General features: G+C 41.2%; 1 protein-coding gene across 2 annotated transcripts in view; it reads left to right on the plus strand.

The window, feature by feature from the left end:
* The window catches only part of LOC126408584 (cyclin-dependent kinase 17-like), a 47,321-nt gene that overhangs the window by 19,074 nt on the left and 8,034 nt on the right, over nt 1-20,213 (plus strand). For both annotated transcript variants that reach the window (XM_050074219.1, XM_050074220.1), the window contains exons 3-11: nt 2,306-2,470; nt 3,337-3,470; nt 11,738-11,863; nt 15,745-15,801; nt 15,938-16,052; nt 17,093-17,187; nt 17,398-17,460; nt 17,895-18,018; nt 19,676-19,796. In XM_050074219.1, coding sequence (XP_049930176.1) covers nt 2,306-2,470; nt 3,337-3,470; nt 11,738-11,863; nt 15,745-15,801; nt 15,938-16,052; nt 17,093-17,187; nt 17,398-17,460; nt 17,895-18,018; nt 19,676-19,796 — 1,000 coding nt within the window. The remainder of the gene's footprint in view (nt 1-2,305; nt 2,471-3,336; nt 3,471-11,737; nt 11,864-15,744; nt 15,802-15,937; nt 16,053-17,092; nt 17,188-17,397; nt 17,461-17,894; nt 18,019-19,675; nt 19,797-20,213) is intronic.

The raw sequence follows: 20,213 nt of genomic DNA on the forward strand, positions 1-20,213 counted from the left end.
CTGTGTATACATATGCAGTTTGTCTTAGCGCTAAGGTGCTGGAAAAGCTTGAAAATGCATCTTGAAAAGTGCTTGAATATGACTAAAGGTAAAAAGTAGGAGCCCTGAGTATCCGTCTGTCTGTCTGAGCCCTGTCTGACTCCTTAACAGCTTCTCTGGGGCTCCATTTACTCCTCGCTTTCACAGTTGGTGTTTTAGTTGGTGCTGGTCTGTACATAATAAATCTTTCACCTCTGTCAGCTCCATTCTTGCTCTTGGACAAATGCTCCTCTGTCAGGCAGTTTCAGACCCTTTTCTCCAACCAAAACACACAGCTGAGACCACAAGACGTTGTGTTTACATACGAGACTGTCTCACTTCTCTGCTTTTGATACTGGCTATTTACAGTATAAGGGTCAGACTGGATAAGAGAAAGGACCAGCTCTGTTTATGATTGGGTAACTCTTGTTTCAGTGAGAGGCTGCAGGAATGAGATGTTATGGAAGAAATCAGAGTACATAAAGGTTAGACCGAAACAAATCCCACTGGTTTTAGTCAAGTTTTTTGAATAAGCAGGACAAGTTCTTTTTAGAGGCTCCATTTATGTTTTTTTTTTTAAGATTTCAGGTGTGCTAAAAGTATGACAGTAGCACAGATTAACACATTATAATACCCTAAACTGTTAATTTACGGTACACAGTCTACTGTATAATCTATGGTGTAACAGTGCATCAGTTTCCTTGATGAGTTGTTTACTTTTATTATCTCCATTTCTCCATGTTCTTTTAAAATGTTGGCACAGTTCTTTGTTTTCAGACATGTTGTTTTCTCCTGCTTCTCACTCTGACCTCTTCTTCTCAGTTTTAAACCTTTGAAAAACAAAATTTGATATTTGTTCAAACACGCTTTATGTGGAAAAGTATATGTTCAATATGTTGTCCAACTTATCTTTACTATGTCACTGCAGTTAACTAATAACATGCCAATCTAAGCATCAGTAGATTACCAGTTAAAACCTCTTATGTAACGGTGATTATTTTATGCAATCTGGTGTTATGTTATGGAACCAGTAATGTATTGGTAGTGCATTAGAAACACAGATTGTATAAATAATGGACGTAGATGCCGTGACGCATCCCATTTTTTATGGACTGTCATTTTGAAGCCTTGAGTTCGGCATAGCTGCCGTCGCCATCTTGGTTTTGTTGAGCCAGAGGTGACCATATGTGGATGACAGGATGGTGCTGTGGAGAAACGAGGGGAGGATCTGATGCAAGGACACTATAGGCAGACAGCCTGTCACTTAAAGCAGCTCGCCTTTAATTATTCATAACTTTAAGCACTAATAAAATGTAAATGGGTGAGTTAGAAAAAAATTCACCCCGGTACAGTTGTCATGAACGGGGAAGTTAGCTACAGAGACCAAAACTCTTTTTTGTACCAGGCTGTAAACATGTTTACTTCTGCTGTTAAGTTGGGCAAGACTGAATCACAGCCGTGACGATATACAGTATAACATCACTCCCTCTCGTGTGATATTGCTTAATTATATCACTACTTTTTGTGCAGTGTGAACAAGGGAATTAATAACTGCCTGTATCAGTAAAACATAAAATGAAAGTGCTTGCAGTATTCTTTCAGTAAACAAATTAAGAAAATAAATTGTAAACAACTACAAATCCATGCAGTGTTTTTGAGGATCGTCACAGCATAACAAAATATAATATTGCAATACTGAAGTGTGTCAATATTTTCTTAAACCCCTTAGTAAACACTCTCACCAGTGGAAGTTAAGCCCAGATTTACCCTTATTTTGGAACAAGCTTTGTCCGCTTGGCCTCGCTTTATTTGCATTTTTTTTCATCTCTGTGTCTGCGAATTTTCTTAAGTCCCGACTTCACCTGCACACTGTGTCCAGGAACATCCCTAACATGGCACAATAAGAGGAAAAAAAAAATACAGGCTGAGGACAGAGTTTCTGGTGACAATTACTCCACCACACACCTCTAGTGTTTCAAAGGTGATGATTAAAAGGGAATCCTTTTGATTCTAAAAAAGGAAAAAGCTGATGAGTGTACCTTAAATGAACTTTCAGCCGACTAGATGTTGAATTTGTTCACTGAGATTTGATGTTTGAAAGTGGTTAGAAAAAGGGACATGCATTACACTCTTGTTTAAAAAACTGTTTAAAATATGTTTATAGGATTCAGTTTCTGTTACCGTTGAATTGATTCAGTCACAGGCACCTTCACACACTTCCTCTGTCACATTTTGTCAGATTTTTGTCATCATTTGTCAAACTAAATGTGTTTGTCTTCTTCTGCAGAGCCCATAGTGAGGAATGGTCGTCCTCCCTCGGCCCACAGTGTCCACTCCTTCCTCCACCAGTACACAGGCTCCTTTAAAAAGCCTCCGCTGCGACGGCCTCAGAGCGTCATTGGAGGAGGCCTGGGCTCTCTCATGGTCATGCCTCGCAACGGCAGCCGCCTCGGTGAGACACACACACACACACACACACACACACAAACAGGCTGTGTGATCACATGTGGTATTTGTCTTTCCTGTCACTCTGAAAGGAGGTTTAGTAGAGGAGATGTCTTTTGTATAAATAGGTAGAATCTGTGTGGAAGTCTTATGCAAGATTTTATTTAATGTGGATGTGAAGCTGCTGGATAAAAACTACATGTAAAATCATTGTATTTCCTATTTATACTGAGTCAGCTGAGCCTACGCACGCACACACACACACACACACACACACACACACACACACACACACACACACACACACACACACACAGACAGACAGATATATTATGTGCTCAAACAAACCACTGCTCGAGGCCTGTATTAGTGCAGGAACAAACATATCAGCACAATATCTCCAGTCACACAATAAGCCATTTGTTAAAAAACTGAGACTGAAAGTAATGACTTTGGACACGAGTAAAACAGCAGCCTGAATTCACAACCCAGATACAAAATTTAAATTCACAACACTCCCTAATATAAGCACAAAGCCTGCAGGGAACGTGCCGTTATGTGTGAACCCTGGGTTTGTTTAGGCGTGAGAAAATTACAGTGTAATATATGGATTTCTCCTGTACAGTAAAGCCCTGTGGCGTTGAAATAAATTAAATCTATCAGTCAAACTTATTAAACCTAATAACACTTCTCGTCTTCTGCTCGACACAGCCAGGAGCGTGATAAGAACACAGGGACTTGTAAAAGTGTCCAACTGTTTTTCTTTCCTGTTGAAGTCATCAGATGGCGCAGGGCGCTGCCTTGTTTCCACAGACCTGCACCATCTGTCAGACTCAACCTCTCATCCTATTTTTCTTTCTGTCCCTGCTCCAGATATCGTCCATGAGAACCTGAAGATGGGGTCAGACGGGGAGAGCGACCAGGCGTCGGGGACTTCCTCTGACGAGGTGCAGTCGCCTACGGGTGTGTGCCTGAGGAACAGAGGGAACAGACGCATCTCTGCAGAGGTGGGGATTGTTTCTGAAAGTTTTCAGAATTTAATTTTCCTTGCACTGCCTTTTTAAATGGTAGATATGTTGCTGGGGATATGAATCACTGGCTGCTATTAACAGCTTTTGATGTTTAAATATGTTACCGCCATAAATCGTGACATTTAACCTGGCTCGGTGGTTCAGCCTCCTCTTTATAGCTAAAGATATGTTTTGAATAACTCTCTGATAGGTAAATGAACCTGAGCGTTTGATAATGGACTTGTTTCCCTGCAAGAATTGGTATTTAATGATGTGTGCATTACAGCACCATGTTGTAACTAAGCGTAGGCGTGTTCTCGTTGTGTGTCATGAACACACTGAAGTCCTCAGCTGCCCACAAAATCTCAGCAGGGGACACACACACACACACACACACATACATATGCACACAATGACTTCACACGATGTACTGCTGAACATACTTTTGAAATCTGTTTCTAAAAGGTTTCACAGCCGTTAACACCACCACCCACCCTTACTTTCTCTCTTTACACACACACTGAGTCAGTAAAGGACAGACAAATTGTGACATTCCTCTGGTGGTTACATAATGTCATCACATTATGGAAAGACTTCTCGTCATGATTGTTATTTTCTTTGGTGTTGTCTAAGAGGGATTTCGTTTTACCGCAAGCATTCTTTGAATCCAGGGCGTGTGATGATTTTGTGTTTATTAAATACAGCACAGTGTTGTTATTATCACAAATTAATAAAGTTTAAGCGATCGAGAACAAAAACAAGCCGCTGTAGAGATGAAGTCAACATGGAGTTTTATTCAGCGGAGCATATGGAGGGACAGACGTGTTCACAAATGTAGAACCAGATCAAGAGTGAGAGCTTAAATCCAGCTGGCTCGTAGGGACACATGAAAGGCAGCAGAAGAGAGAGGAGAAATCAAACTGCTTCATCTTAAGGTAACAGATAAAGTGCGCTCAGTGGGGTTTTCTTGAATTCCACAGGTTTCTCACATTGACTTACATCAGATTGTTTTGTAGGTTCCAGTAGTAATCAAAGAGAATCAGATGAACAAAAGGGCATCAGAGTTTATGCTTCTTTCATTTGTGTAGTGTTCAACACAAATATATTTTGACATGTTTAGATTGTTTTTGAGGTCTTTAAACCATCCAACATATCACTCATTGTCCAGGACCGGCCCGCTAAAGGGTCCAATTCAGCCCACTGGATGACTTTGCACATCTAATATTGATGCACAGGCTAAGAGATGCCCAATTTTAGGAGAAGCTTCATGTAAAGTACTGCTTCAGAGGCCAGAATACACTTCTCTGAGAAAACAGTGAATACTTATTGCAGTCATATTTAAAGATATTAAATATTGTGCATAATATCATCAGACAGCAGCTTCAGTACAAAAGAGTCTGTATCAGACTTTCATTTTAAACAAATACTGGTGGAATGCTATTCCTAAGGCACTGCCAAAATGTTTGTAAATGGTTTGTACAGCAGGGGATAACTTAAAAGACATATTTCACTGCTGGAAAGATGTCCTTTTAATAAAACTAGAATGTCCATGCAGTAGAAAGATGCAGATATTTTTGAAAGAGGTGCTACAGAACCAGGGAGAACAGAGGAAAAGGACGCTTTTTCTAAAAAGGAGAAAACCTACAACTACCAGAATGCACTGCACCACATCAGACCAATAAACTCTCCCACTGGTGGGTGAAGTCAGGCCAGCTGTCGGGTGGGGTCAAAGGGTACAGATGACCCCGGCCCAAGGCTCAGGGGAGCCCATGCAAAGGTTTATGCACCACTGGCAGTGCTGGAGTGGGCGTGAATGAGGGGCCCAATTTGGAAAATGTTGTCCCCCTGTCCATAATTTCTAATGGCTGGCCGAGGTGAAGTAATGCGAACATGTCACTTTGAAACGAAGGTGGTCGCCTGGCAACAAACGCTCTCATATTACAGTTAAACAGTAAGCTAAAACATGTCTAAAAACATTTGAGGCGAGAAATAGGCAACTCAGTAAACAAGTCTTGGTTTATATTTGATCAGCGCTGCCTAGTTTTACCTTTTGATCTCAGTTTTTCGGCCTCTGTTTTCACTGTGCAGAAAACAGCATCACACCCACTTCCTGCTCACAAACTCTCCCTATTACAGCTGAACACAGCACTAAAATATGTTTCTGAAAACACTGTAGGCGAGAAATAGGCATTACAGTAACAAAATCTTGATCTTCATTTGATTAGCACTGCCTAGTTTTACCATTTGATCAGATTTCAGTCTGAGTTTAAGAAAGAGAAAGAGGCAGGTCTGTCTCTTGATCTGCTTCTATACTCTTTGTGTTCATAGTGGCAGCATGGGTGGCGGGCAATATGAAAATGTTTCAAGTACAGCTTGTAGTTCGAGCAACAGCCCGAGAGCCTGCGAAAGTTTCGCCAGGGGGCAAGGAGGGTTATCTAGGCACTGGTTAGATGGAGGGAAGTTTCCCTCAGGTCATTTACACAGACTACCCACATTGTTTCGATACACAGCTGGTTGAAAATTGAAGAAGTGTCCATTTCAACCTGCTTCCTCAATAGTTTTGTGTGTTGATGCCAGCATTACTACACAGCAGTGCACATGTATGGGGTAATGCACATGTAATGTCTGTAACCAGTGGACTGAATGTGGGGAAAACTGTTTTTCATGAGACATCTCAGGCCGTTCATGATCTGTTTTGTAATTGGATGATGTTTTCAGAATGTACTTGAACTTATTTACACTAAAAGTGTTATCTATAAGTTATTATGTACTGGTTTTACTGGTCCGGCCCACTTGAGATCAAACTGGGCTGTAGGTGGCCCATGAACTAAAATGAGTTTGACACCCCAAGTTTAAACATTTCCTACACTGTGTGTTTATCTCTCTCTGTCTTTTAAAGGCAAGACTTGGTTTATTCAATCCATCTTAATGGCTGCTAATGGGATTTGAGGATGTTTAACGACTGTCCAGGTTCATAGTGAAAGTGAATAAGAAAATTACCTCTCACCCTCCACTTCTCTATTTAAATTTTCATTAAGTTTAATATTTTTAAACTTACAGAACCAATGATTGTTTAAAGACAACATCTCTGATTTTGACGGTGTTGTTTCCAGTTTCAGTTGTCCTTTCCATTTTCATTATCGCTGTTTTAAGCCTGTTATGATGTCCATTCTTTCCCCGTCTACATTTTCACATATTCAAGTAAAGATGGAGGTCTCAAACATCCAGGGACTGCTCTCAAAATACTGTTTAAGTGAGGTGATGTCACGTCTATTTGCTCATCCTATAATCCCATCAGCAGCTGTTAAGACGGGTTGAACAGACCTGATTTTTACTTTGTATGAACACACACACTTTGAAGGGGAATGTAGTTTAAAATCCTTGAGGTATTTAATTTTAATCAAGTTTTCCTGTCAGAACTCAAGATATGATTTGTTTGCTCAAGGTCTTTTTATTGGTATTTGCAGTAATAAAAAAATGCAATGAATCACAGATAGTTGAAAAACACAGTATAAAACCCCCACCTCCATGTTTCTACACCATCTACATTTTACTGGTTAGTAATCAAACAGAATCAATTGCATGAAGAATTACAAGTACACAAAAACACTTTAATACATACATATAACATATAACAGGGGTGGTGGGGTTGCCAGAGGACCCACGATACGATATTATCACAGTATTGGGATATGTTGGTTATTTCAATACAGCAAATTGCGATATATGCATTGTCTGTTACAGCGACATGGTTTGTGTGTCGGCAAAACTGCAATATCAGTGGAGTCCTTTTTTTTTTTTTTTTTTTTTTATGAATGACTGAACTTGATTTTTTTTTTTTTTTTTTTATGAATGACTGAACTTGAATGACTGAATGAACTGTATTTATATAGCACCTTTCATACACAAAACGCACATTCAAGGAGAAAAGAGAAGAATAAATAAATGTATCAATCAATAATTAATCACGTAATAAATACATATATACAAACATTTTATGAACATTAAAACAGAAAGCTGCTCGTTATAGGCTGTGTTAAAAAGATATGTTTTGAGTCGTTGTTTAAAACTGTCCACTGGGCCAGCATGTCTAATATTTAAAGGCAGGGTGCTCCATATTTTGGGGGCGTAGCAGCTAAAAGAAGCATCTCCAAAGGTTCTTGTAGTGACATTAGGATCAGATAAAAGAACAGGTTAAAAATTGTCGCCATGTAGCATTAAAATTCCTGAGCACACCCTCTTGTAGGATAACAGATTTTCTGCAGGTCTTTAATGCACAGCTTCAAGGTCGGAGCAATTTTTCCTTCCATTCAAGCTGTACAAGTCGTCTCGCTCAAAGAGATACAAAAGCGATCATATGTTGTTGCCTGGCGACTGAGATGTATATCTTGTGGTGCTTCTTCAAATACCGCAGAGGTAGCAGGTTTTATTGGTTCTCCCAAAACATCTGAGAATGTTCAGAAGTCACATTTAATGTAAGAAATCTGACAGAGCAGCAGACACTTCAGTTTCTACTGTACTGAGTGTGTATTTTTCTGTGGTTGATGTTGACATCTTGCCAGTGAAACACATGTTGCACAGTCGCTGCACGGTGATCATGCAAGGAAACATCTTGTGATTGAAGAACACACGCTTCCCTCCCTCTGACAGTGTTTATTGGTCGGTTTGATTGCAGGACCTCTGGGGATTTACGAGCAGATAGCAGTAGCTACACAGACGAACCAAACATGCAAGACTGCACGAAAAGGAAAAAAAAAAAACCTTAAACACGTAGTTAAGCAGCTTACTCCATGTGGGGCTACCCACACACAGAGACATGACACATCACCTCTCGCTGTGTATCGACACAGTGTGCAAGCAGTGCACCACACACTTCCTGTCCCTGTTTCACAATCAGAAGAGGTTTATTTGGACAGAAGCACGTTGTACACAAGCGCACACTCATACTCAGATTCTTCCTCACAGCCCAGCAAACACTATGTGTATTGTTTGTGCTGGTATGAGCCGCGGGATTGACCGAGGAGCTCGTTGCTGATGAAGTGACCCAACAGTGAAATCACTGTGGGGCCTTGTGCCTTTGTGCTGATGTGACACCCAGAGGAGGGACAGTAGAAGAAGAGGTGAAGGAATAGTGAGGAAACCCCGCTGTCTGTGGTCAGGTGGAGGATTGTATGTCTCTCACTGGGGAGGAAGCAGTGCTGTTTTGGGATTACATCACAAGGATTACTGTAATACGGTCCAGATGGGCCCCTGTTGTAACAGATTAGGGCGGGTTGATTGGACAACTGGAGGGGTGGAGGAGGGTGCAAAGGTCGGGTGATGGATGGCATCGCCTGCTCTGGGGACAAACTGGCAATCCTGATCCAGTACACAGAAACTACGGAACAGGACGTCTTTCAAAAATAAAGATACAGACGGACTTCATGACATTTTTACCACGCAGCTAGGGCAGAGATCAACAGAAATATAAGAGACAGCTATTTTTATAATTCATTAATCATTAAGCTACTCTAAGCTGCATTTCTTTGTCTTACATGACAATAAACTGAATCATCTTTGGGTTTTGGACAGTTGGTCAGAAAAAATAAGCAATTTGTAGACGTCAGCTTTGGTTCTGGGAATTTATGATGGAAACATTTCCCTATTTTCTGAAAAAGCGATGAATCAAATCATCAGGAAAATAGTCAGACAATGAATATATTTGTTAGTTGCAGCCACATGTTGGTTATTAAAATAGTTGTGGAGGAATTTTCTGTCTTTTAACTAATTGTTTCAGCTCCACGGCAGTATAAGCTGAGATGTAAATTAGGCTTGGGTGGTATCAAGGTATTATGACATAGTGTGGTATTTAGAAATCCCAAAGGTTTCTTTTCCTTTTCTTTTTTTAAAAGATTGTTTTTGCTCCTACCTTTATTCAACAGGACAGTTTGAGGTGTGAAAGAGAGGGTATGACATGCAGCAAAGGGCCGCAGGTTGATGACCTATGGCCGCTGGTTTCTATTAAACTGATACAGAGATGCTGTATTGAGGTGATGCATTGCTGTCGGAACTGAGCTGAGAAAGATGATGGTTGCGAGTGGTGGGGATAACGTTACAGGAAAATGCCTCTGCATTACATTTAGGGTAGGTCCTGATATTAATGATGCTGACTTATGGACCTTTTTCACAGCAGACTTTTTGACTTGTCACAGCAGGAAAACCACAGGTGAAACTGATAACATTAACGAAGGCTCAGTTCTATTATGAATGCCAGCAGGCTGTTCCAGTGAGCCAGCATGCACAATACCAGCACCTCCCATGAATGTAATGCAGCTGTCATTAATGTCATTGAATACACCTGTGTTTTTCCTACTATTGACATGTCAAAATGTCTGCCGTGAAAAAGGTTTATTGGAATAATTTACTGGCACACTTAATGGAACTGAGCCATTGCTTTTCTTACTGTGACAAGTAAAATGTCTGTTGTGAAGAAGGTCCGTCGTTTATTAGAAACACAGCATTGTTGGATAGAGAATGACAAACAGGCTACAGTGACGTCTGTCACCAGTAGCTGAGCTTTTACATTTTATGATATATGACATATATTTCTTTTAAATGCGTGTGTGTCCCTTTGAAACATTCTGTGTCCACTCTCTGAATTCGGACACAGCGCAGGTGAAGCTCTCCATGAGTTATTTTTTCCTAAGCATCACTTTGGGATTTGCAGAATGAATAATTGATCTGTTCAGAGCTGATCAGATCCAATCGATGGAGAGGAGCATCTGCTGCAGAGGAAAGTTAGAATAAACGATTAAGTTTCACTTTCAGTGCACCTGACGCTCTGCATCTTTGCCAAGAGTGCACTCTGCAGTGTGGAATGGGATATATATTTTATTTAGCTCCTATAGAATGGTTAATCTTCAAAAAAATAGAAGATATATTTGTGGCTGCAGAAGTTTTGATTGTTATATAATTGTTTGTATGTGTGCTTCTTGTAACGGAGCAGTTGCGAAGTGTAACTATTTTCTAATTTTCGAGTTCAAATGCACATTACAGCTAAAACTAGTGATTATTTTCTTGATTAATTGAGTAACTGTTTTATCTGTAAAATGACAGACTAGTGAAAAATGCCTGTTCTGATATCCTATATATATTTAGGTAACTAGTTCTAACAGTCCAAAACACAAAAATATTCACAAAGAAACACATCAAATCAAACGTTGGAGAAGCTGGAACCAGCAAAATTTTGCTAAAGATAGTTTCCAATAACCTTTAGCTTACAGATCACAGATGCCCTCACCCTCCCTCACCCTCCTACAGATGCTGTTCACTGACACTGTAGGCATAGAGAGCGAGGAACGTGTTAGTTTGGAAGATCTGGGCTTTGATGGTGCTGTTTTATTGTAAATAAAAAAAGACAGTATATTTGTGGTGGCAGAAGTTTTGATCGTGGCCATCCACAGATAAATGAATGTTTGGGAAATCCTGCTAATTTACTGAAGTTGTAATAAAAACATCACCTCCTGTAAAACTGAGCACATGTCTGGATCTGTCAGCTGTGGGCAACAACACAGGCAGAAAGCTGAGTCACTGCAGTGGGTTGAATGAAAGGCTGAAGGGTCAGTTCACCCGTTCACAATCAGTCACCCTCAGTTACAGATTGATCAATGAGCTTGTTTTTGGAATGTGGAAAGTTCAAAGTTGCATATTGTTTGTTGGTGTTGGGGGTGGGGGGTGTTACTAAGTGTCCAGTGTTACCTCAGAGGGAGTGAAAGATTTAAAGCATCTACAGAGAGAGAGAGAGGCCGGATTAACAGTAATCTAACAAATAGAGGAAATGCATGATGGGTAGATTCCAGGCGTTGCATTGTGAGTGTGTGTTTGATTTTATATAACAAGTCATTAGGATCATGCTTTAGTACTTTGTTGCTCTGGGAAAGACTTTACCTCGAACTCTTAAAGGGCTCTGCAGGCTGCCTTTATTATGTACACAAGCCTGCTGCTCTAACCTGTGTACACTCATGCTGCTGCACATGTATTTATACACACACATATACACACACACTGCCCTCTCTGTTGACCGGTGAGGCCTAAAGCTGGCCGGTTCCTACAGATTCTACTTGTTTACTCTGGGTTTCCGCCATTTTGTTGTCAATCACTGGTGTTTATTCAGAGCTTTCGCTGTTTGCCGAGGGTTCACTCCTGTTATTTCACGGTTTTACACCATGTTGACACTGTTTTTCAATTAGCTTCTCTGTTGTTTTTATCCATTTGTGCGTGTGCAGGACCTGAACAAACGCCTGTCTCTGCCGGCTGACATCAGGATACCTGACGGTTACCTGGAGAAGCTGCAGCTGAGCAGCCCGCCCTTCGACCAGCCGCTGAGCCGACGCTCCCGCAGAGCATCACTGGTGAGACAGAGAGACAGTAAAGTGTGGTGGCAAAACAAAGAAGGAAGTTGCAGACACTAGTCAAATGGATAATGAGTACAAAATAAACATAATTTAGGTTTCAAGCTCTGATAAACCCACAGTACACTACCTGCTCATCACCAAACAGTAGAGCCGGAGCCTATCACAGCTGACATTGGGTGAGAGGCGGGGTACACCCTGGACAGGTCACCAGACTATCACAGGACCGACACACAACCATTCATGCTCACATTTACACCTACAGCCAATTTAGGGTCACCAATTAACCTGCATGTCTTTGGGCTGTGGGAGGAAGCTGGAGTACTCTAAAACCCACACTAACACGGGGAGAACAAGCAAACTCCACACAGAAGGGCTCCCCCACCCTGGGTTTGAACAGGAACCCTCTTGCTGTGAGGCGACAATGCACCACCATGCTGTCAGTTTGCCGCAATTCTGTGCTAAACGTTTTTTATTTGCCTCTTTGGGCGTGTCAAGTGTGTCACAGCTGTTGCTGCTGTTGACTATGTAAAATGGGTCAAGTCAGCGGAGCCAAACTACAGTACAATAGCTAACTTCCTGTTGTTGTACACTTGACACACTATCCCTTTCACCTCAATCCCTAACTTTGCCAAGAGCTGCAATGATTTATCAATTAGTTGTTGGCTATTTTTTTTTATAGATTTTTTTGGCTAGAATCAAGCCCACGGCCACTGTGGCAAGGGCAGTGTGTTGGTACATGGGACGCCTACTCTGGGTGCCCCAGTTGTCACCTGTTAAATTAATCACCATCTAATCTAATAATCGATTAATCAGTTTGGGTATTTCTTAAAGGAAAAAAGTCAAAATTTTCTGATTTAAGCTTCTTAATATTGTCTGGTTCTTTACTCCTTTATGACAGTAAACTGAATATCTTTGGGTTGTAGACACAAGACATTTGAGGATGTCATCTTGGGCTTTGGGAAACACTGATCAACATTTTCCATCATTTTCTGAGATTTTATACAATTAATTGATTAATTAAGAAAATACTCAACAGTGAAAATGATCGTTAGCTGCAGCCCTATTTGTCTTAAATCTCCTTAAATCAATTAAGAAACCCTTACGTCTACCTTTGGCTAACAAAGGACATTAATACCTGACAAGTCAAGGTATGTCATCACAGTCCTGCCCAGTGATTTTCAGCATTGTCTACAATGATCTAATACACACAAAGACTCTGACATTTGACAAAAATATATTTAACATTTCATCGTATTTTGTTGTGTCACCCAGCCATCATCCTGTCTAACATTTTTGCAGCTTAAATCTAGATGCACAGGGTCGCTAATAGCCTCAACTCTCAGATAAAGGTAGTGGAATACAAAGTTTAGTATTTCCCTGTGAAATGTATTTAAAAAAAACTCAAGTGCTGATACTTTCAAACTGTGCTTATGTAAATGCACAGTACTCACTGCCCACATCAGAGAGTGAGCAGTTGTGATTTGAGAATCAACAGTGGAGGAGAATCAGGCGGAAACAGAGAGAAATAGACACAGAGAAGTTGTCAGGGAGAGGCTGCAGAACATAAAGATAGTCGTGTTTTATTTAAAGGCAGCGAGAAGCAGAAGTGAGAGAGCGAGAGCTCACACCTTGTCCTGTTTTATCTCCTGCTCTCAGCCTGTTGTGGTGTCTTTACATTTCACCCCAACATTCTCTCGTGGTTTCACTTTGTGCATCTGTCAAAAACACAAAAGAGGACAAGTATGAACGCTGAGCCTCGCCCAGTCCACTGTATTTGCATACATGCTCCCCTGCAGAGCTGTTTATAAAGTACGCAGTGGCTTTGCTCAATATGTGCTTCACCCAGACCTCTCAGCTCATCTGCTGCTGGACTTCATGCTGAGGGTCAGTTTGTGCTTATAGTCTTTATGCTCCTGGTTGCTGGAGAAGCTTACCTACGGACTCAAGATGACTCCCACTTATTTTTAAAATCTGCCTTGCGTAATGTGCATCTCAGCTATTAAATAGGCTTTGTGTGGCCTTTTTGTTATGGAGCAGTTGCGAGTGTGACTGTTTTATTTTAGGGCTGCAACTAGTGATTATTTTCATTAGCAATTGATTCACTGATTATTATTTTCCTTTCCTATTTCCTATAAAATGTCAGAGAGTAGTGAAAAATGCCTGTTAAAATATCCCTGGCCCAGGGTGATGTATTTTGGTAGGTAGGTTCTTAAAGTCCAAAACACAAAAATACTCAGATTACTGTCACACATGACAAAGAAAACCATCAAATCAAACATTAGAGACGCTGGAACCAGTGAATTTTCCCGTTTATGTTAAAGATAGTTGCCAATAACTTTTCTGTCGATTGACTAATTGATTTCAGGGTGGGTCCATCTGTGTTCTCTTCTGTGGTTTTCAAATGGAAACTCCCTTTAGCTGTTAACTAAAAGCAGGGATATAGATCACAGCACTGATGCCCTCCCCTCCCTCACCCCCTACAGACGCCATTTCCTAACAGTGTAAGCATGGAGAGTGAGGAAAGTGTTAGTTTGGAAGATCTGAACATGGATGTTACTGTTTTATTGTTAATTAAGCTTTATTTAACCAGGCAAAGACATTTATAGATCAGCAGTCAATATATTACCTACAGTCAGATGGCGTGCTCTCAGTTTGGAGAAGCAGACAGGAGTACAGGGGCACAGAAACTAAGTAAATGATAAATGGGCTGACTGTGCTTGTATAATGCTTTCCTAGTCTTCTGACCACTCAAAGTGCTTTTACACCACGTCACATTCACCCATTCACACACATTCATACATTGGTGGCCGAGGCTACCACACAAGGTGCCACCTGCTAGTTAGTAACCATTCACACACACTCACACACCAATGGAACAGCCATTGGGAGCAATTTGCTGTTCAATATCTTGCCCAAGGATACTTCGACATGTGGACTGGAGGAGCCAGGGATCGAACCGCTGATCTTTCTTCTGAGCCACAGACGCCCCAGCTAAAGTAAAACCGCAATGCAGCCTAGAGCTATGGACGACCTGTCAAGTTTGGTTCCAAAAAACACACAATAACACAAACTATTGTTCTGTGAGGTAAGGATTGTGTCAAAGGACATATATATACATCTAAATCACTGTAAGTGTACGCCATATTAAGATTATTTCACTGCTTCACCTTGCTAGCAGACAGCCCTTTCTGACAGGAAACTGAGGGAGTTGTTTTGCCTTCTTCAAAGCCGCCAGACTCCGCTGACAGAAACAGTAATTTTACCTCACAGCACACAGGAGTTGCTGGTCTACCACCGTCCCAATCATTTTGTTTGTTTGTGTAATTCAGAACCTAATTAATGGGGTATCCAAAGCCCTATGTAGGTTTATATGTAGCATTGACATTGTGCAGAGACCTACGTCAGGTCACATGGGAAAAAAGTTTTTAGAAGAGCATGGGAAAATATTTTTTTTGACACTACAACGTTCATACTTTGACTCAACTTTTATTATTTTGGATGTGAATGCATAAAGAACACAACTGGAAAGCTACAGAATGATTAAAAATTTTTTTTAAATAAAAGCAGCCGCCTTTTAATTAACTAATTGTTGAAGCTCTAAAGCACATTAAAGTTTTCCATTGTGAATTAGGCATGCTTTATAAATAAGACTTGCCTTTGCGTCCCTATAAACAAACACATTGTAAAAGCCAAAAGCTAACGGTCCTTTGTCACAACAGATTAGCTATGATGGTGGTTGGGTGTGTGTGTGACCTCCTTACATCCCCCCTCTGTTGCTGCAAGGCCGTCATAAGGATTTGCTGTAGTGTCTGTAAGCTTGTCAGTGCTAATAAAGACGCTGCCCTCATTAATGCTGTTTGTCCTTTTCTCTCCTCCAGTCAGAAATTGGCTTTGGGAAGCTGGAAACCTACATCAAACTGGACAAACTGGGGGAGGTACGTGAGAGTGTTTGTTCACTTCCTCACAGGTGCTATTGTTCTCACAGATATAACGTGTACAGACAAAGGTACAGCGTTTACTTTTAACCCCCTGACAGCCTGACTCACCTCTCCTTGTCTTCCTGTACTCTAGGGCACGTACGCTACAGTCTTCAAGGGGAGGAGTAAGCTGACAGACAACCTTGTGGCGCTGAAGGAGATCAGACTGGAGCACGAGGAGGGGGCGCCATGCACAGCTATCAGAGAAGGTATTGAAGGTGCACTGTTGCACCAAGACAGTCATATTTTACCAACAGCTGCCTCCAGTTTTAATAACTTAACAGGAATATATCACTCTTTTCCTGAGAATCCTGGGATGTCTCGCCAAAAACAGAAGTTTGACCTAAAAACTGAACTCTAGATAATTAATTTTTAACCTTTATTGTGATATTTGTTATATTATGAGACAGTAAAACAGCATTTCCTTGAAAAAAGTATGCTGTCTTCAAGGTTTCAAAAAACATAACACCAACCATACAGAAACCAAATCATTTGGTCCACTGTTTTTTAGCATAGTCTCTGTTCGACCCTGTTAACAGTGCTGCAGTGGTCCTTTCCTCTTCTTTCTACCCCCCTACTTCTGTTGCCCCTTGCTCAGACCACACCAGTCTTCGAAGTCAGCCTTTATCTTGATCTCAACTACACACCTGTAAAGTTTCGTGACTGTATCTTGCAGTTGCAACATTACCGCGTTGACAAAATCTGCCCACTGACAGACAAACAGAGAAGCACTTGACAAAATATTCAAAGCAGCTTCTGTAGTAGTTCCTTCTTCAATAGGTGTCACCAGGATCACATTTTACAATGATGACACACACAGACTCAGAAGGTGAAAACAATCTTGTCTGCTAGAAAATGTTTATACGGAAAGAACTTCACCGAAGTGCCTGACACTACAGGTTGCCAGGAGAAATGCATTGTGATTAGTTAAGTGAGAATTCAGACCACCAACAGGAAAAGTGTTTTTATAGTGATGTAACATCTGTGTCCTTGTGTTTTATTTTTCTTAGAATACTGTATTTTATCTTTTTGTTTTGTGACTTTATTGATTAATTAAATCTGTGAGGCTTTCTCTTTAAGTCTGAAATTTGTGTGTGACACAAGTCTTCTTCTTCTTCACTTGACTGAGTCAGTGTAAACCCAGAGATATCAGAGTCAGATATAAAACAAAGGAAACTTTATGGTTCAGATAAAAAAAGTGTAATCAAATCCTCACTGTTTGAGCAATCTCCTCTTTCTTTTCCTGCAGTGTCGTTACTGAAGGACCTGAAACACGCCAACATTGTGACACTGCACGACATCATCCACACAGACAAGTCACTCACACTGGTCTTCGAGTACCTGGTGAGACCAGCAGAACTCGACCTTCACTTCCTGCATGACTCACGTGTTATTCTGTGAACGGATGCTAAAATGAATACATTTTGCTTCATTATTATTCATGACCCTCTGCAGAGTTGAGGATAATAATACAGGGGCACAACTGTTGCTGTGCCTGTAGCCGTTCTACTCTCCTAACACCCTCCCTTCCTCCCCTCTCTTCCTCTTGTCTAGGACAAAGACCTCAAGCAGTACATGGACGACTGCGGGAACATCCTGAGCATGCAGAATGTCAAGGTGAGCCTCTGCAGGCGGCCCTGCTGGCCCGGCCAACTTCATCAACTGCCATGACTTTGTGGGTGCTAGTGTCAGTGCAAGAAACACTGTTAGTGTGCCCCCTGGTGGTGGAGAGTAGACAGTAAAGGGGAAAGTGAATTTTCTGTATCATAGTTTCCTCAAAGATTTATTGTGTTTGTGAGCATTTTGTTTAAATTTGGTTTAATGTTCCCTTTGAAAAGGACCAGAAATACTTAAACTGCATATTAAAACTCAAATTGGGCTGCTTGGAAGGAGCACGTAAATGCTATGTTTCTCCAAGCATCAGTCAGAATTAATTCTTTTTGTCTGTAAAATGCATGTAACGTAGCAACATACTTTATTCTGCACCACTATTTGAAACTGATTTAACCGATTTGATGATAGTTGCTGATCTAAATTACGTCTTTCTCCAGATCTTCCTGTTCCAAATCCTGCGAGGCTTGGCCTACTGTCACAGAAGGAAAGTTCTCCACAGAGACCTGAAGCCCCAGAATCTGCTCATCAACGACAGAGGAGAACTCAAACTGGCTGACTTTGGTAAAAAGAACTAAAAACAGCACTTACATCAGTTATTAATCTACGTAAGATTAAAGGCCCCATTTAAACGATCTGTGCTTAATGGTTCAAAGTGCATTCAGGGTATGTCCAACTCCACTTTACTGGTTAAGTTGTGCATAATTTGGATACACATTAAGTTGCAAGGGACAGAGGGGTTGTATTTAGTCCCTCAACCACAGGTGTGTTTTGGGCGCAACATGAATTCAACCAATTAGAGTGTCGTCTCCCATTCCCTTTAAAAGCCGGTTGCGCCTGCACCTGGCACACTTCTACTTACATGGCGGTTTTTAGCAAATTAGAGAAGCAAGCAGTTTAAGTAGTGCAGCAAGAGCCATAATGTCACTGCAGCAAAAACTGTGAGACGTTTAGGCAGCAACAGTAAAAACTATAGTCACAACCGTGACAGAGGAAAGCTCTAGACTCGCTGTGGAAGCCCTGGACCTGGGTAACTCCATCAAAGCCTTCTCCAAGCGTTAGTTCATCAAACACACTGATGCGCAGGGCAGGGTCAACCCCAAAGCCGACAACTAATTTGCAAACACAAAAACAAGAATGTCATTGTTATTAGCAGGCAAGGACACCTGTGATGCTATAAAAAAAAATCCCCAGTGGTGTCAGGGGAAGAGATGGGAGGTTACTGTATTATTACTGATTATTTCTAAGAAGCCTAGGTGGCAAATTATCCAAAACAACACATCATGTAATTATCTCATCTTATCAGCTACATGTTGCAAGAGATGGTTAATCAGTGACAGCCCTGTGTCCTACCTGAGGAGGCGCAAAATATGCCGAGAACCAGAAATAGCTGTAATAATCCCATGGTGAATGTATAAAAAAAAAATTAGTCCATGTTTTGTCCACTTCCGAGAGACCGTATTGTTCAATCACACGCAAATGATGTATCACCCTCGCGCAGAAGGCTATTACCAATCCCAAATGCTGAGCAGAGGCATCATCACAACTTTAGATGCCCGATGATGCATGACGCAAATCCGGATAGAAGAAGAAAGGTGTAACAGTGTGCAAATTATTCCATGTAATGCAGGGTCTGCTCCATCAGCACCGTCCGCGGCACAGGTGGGTAACGGAGGATGCACAAAGCGATGTTACACTGCTCCTCGTGCGTAAATGCACACAGCGACTCTTTCACTATCTGAATAAGGTGCCCTTTAAATAGCAGGAAAATACAGTGACATTCTGACTTTAGACCAGGTTTTTGTTGTCGCAGTCACTTTCTGCTGCCTCAAAATAGTAATGCTCCAATAAAGCGCCCCTGACCACACCTTATTTTAAGACAGATGGGTGTAAGTACACTCACACAATGTGGGCTCTGGCTGTGAAAATTATAACTTTGTCGGTCTAAAACTAGCAATGACAGTTGCGCTGTGCACCGCTTTGTGCCGAGTGTAAGATAGAGACCAAAGATTCTTTAATGTCATGAATTATCTGTCATTTAGATGAACTGTGTCTCTTGTTTTTACATTTCTGAAGCTGCATTCATCTTTATCTTACAAATACTGTGTTGAGTCACATAAAAATTGGATGAATATTAAACATTTTGTAATTAAACCCTTCATATTTTCTACTAAATGTGCCCATTACATCTGTTTTAATTTCTCCTGTTTCTGCTCCACAGGCCTGGCGAGGGCGAAATCAGTGCCCACTAAAACATACTCTAACGAGGTGGTAACACTTTGGTATCGGCCTCCCGACGTGCTGCTGGGCTCCTCTGAGTACTCCACACAGATAGACATGTGGTGAGTGGGCCTCACTCAACAGGGGTGATTACAACTGTTAGAAAACACTTAATAGACTCCTGGCTCCGCTCTGTTTACGTCCATGTGACGGAGCACAGTGAAGGTGCGGAGGCAAACATAATCCTATAGCAGGAAGAATGTCTCATTCCTGTCTGTTTATTTGAAGTCTCTTGCCGCTTCAGTGATTTGAGGAATAAGCGCAGATGTTTGGAGCCTCTTTGATGCTTTAATGTTGAGCAACTTACGGAGCGCGGCAGCAGACAGGTGTCCTAAAGGGTGCAGCAGAGAGACTTTGATGTGGCACACGGCTGTTAATGAACAAGCTGTTATGGAATTTAAGTATGAATGGTTTCCCTTAAACTTCAAAGTGCCCTGCTGCTTTATTAAATGGATTCTTTGATTTTTCATTCATTGGAC

Source organism: Epinephelus moara, chromosome 20 (genome assembly GCF_006386435.1).
Source record: "Epinephelus moara isolate mb chromosome 20, YSFRI_EMoa_1.0, whole genome shotgun sequence".
In the NCBI taxonomy this organism is placed as follows: Eukaryota; Metazoa; Chordata; class Actinopteri; order Perciformes; family Serranidae; genus Epinephelus; species Epinephelus moara.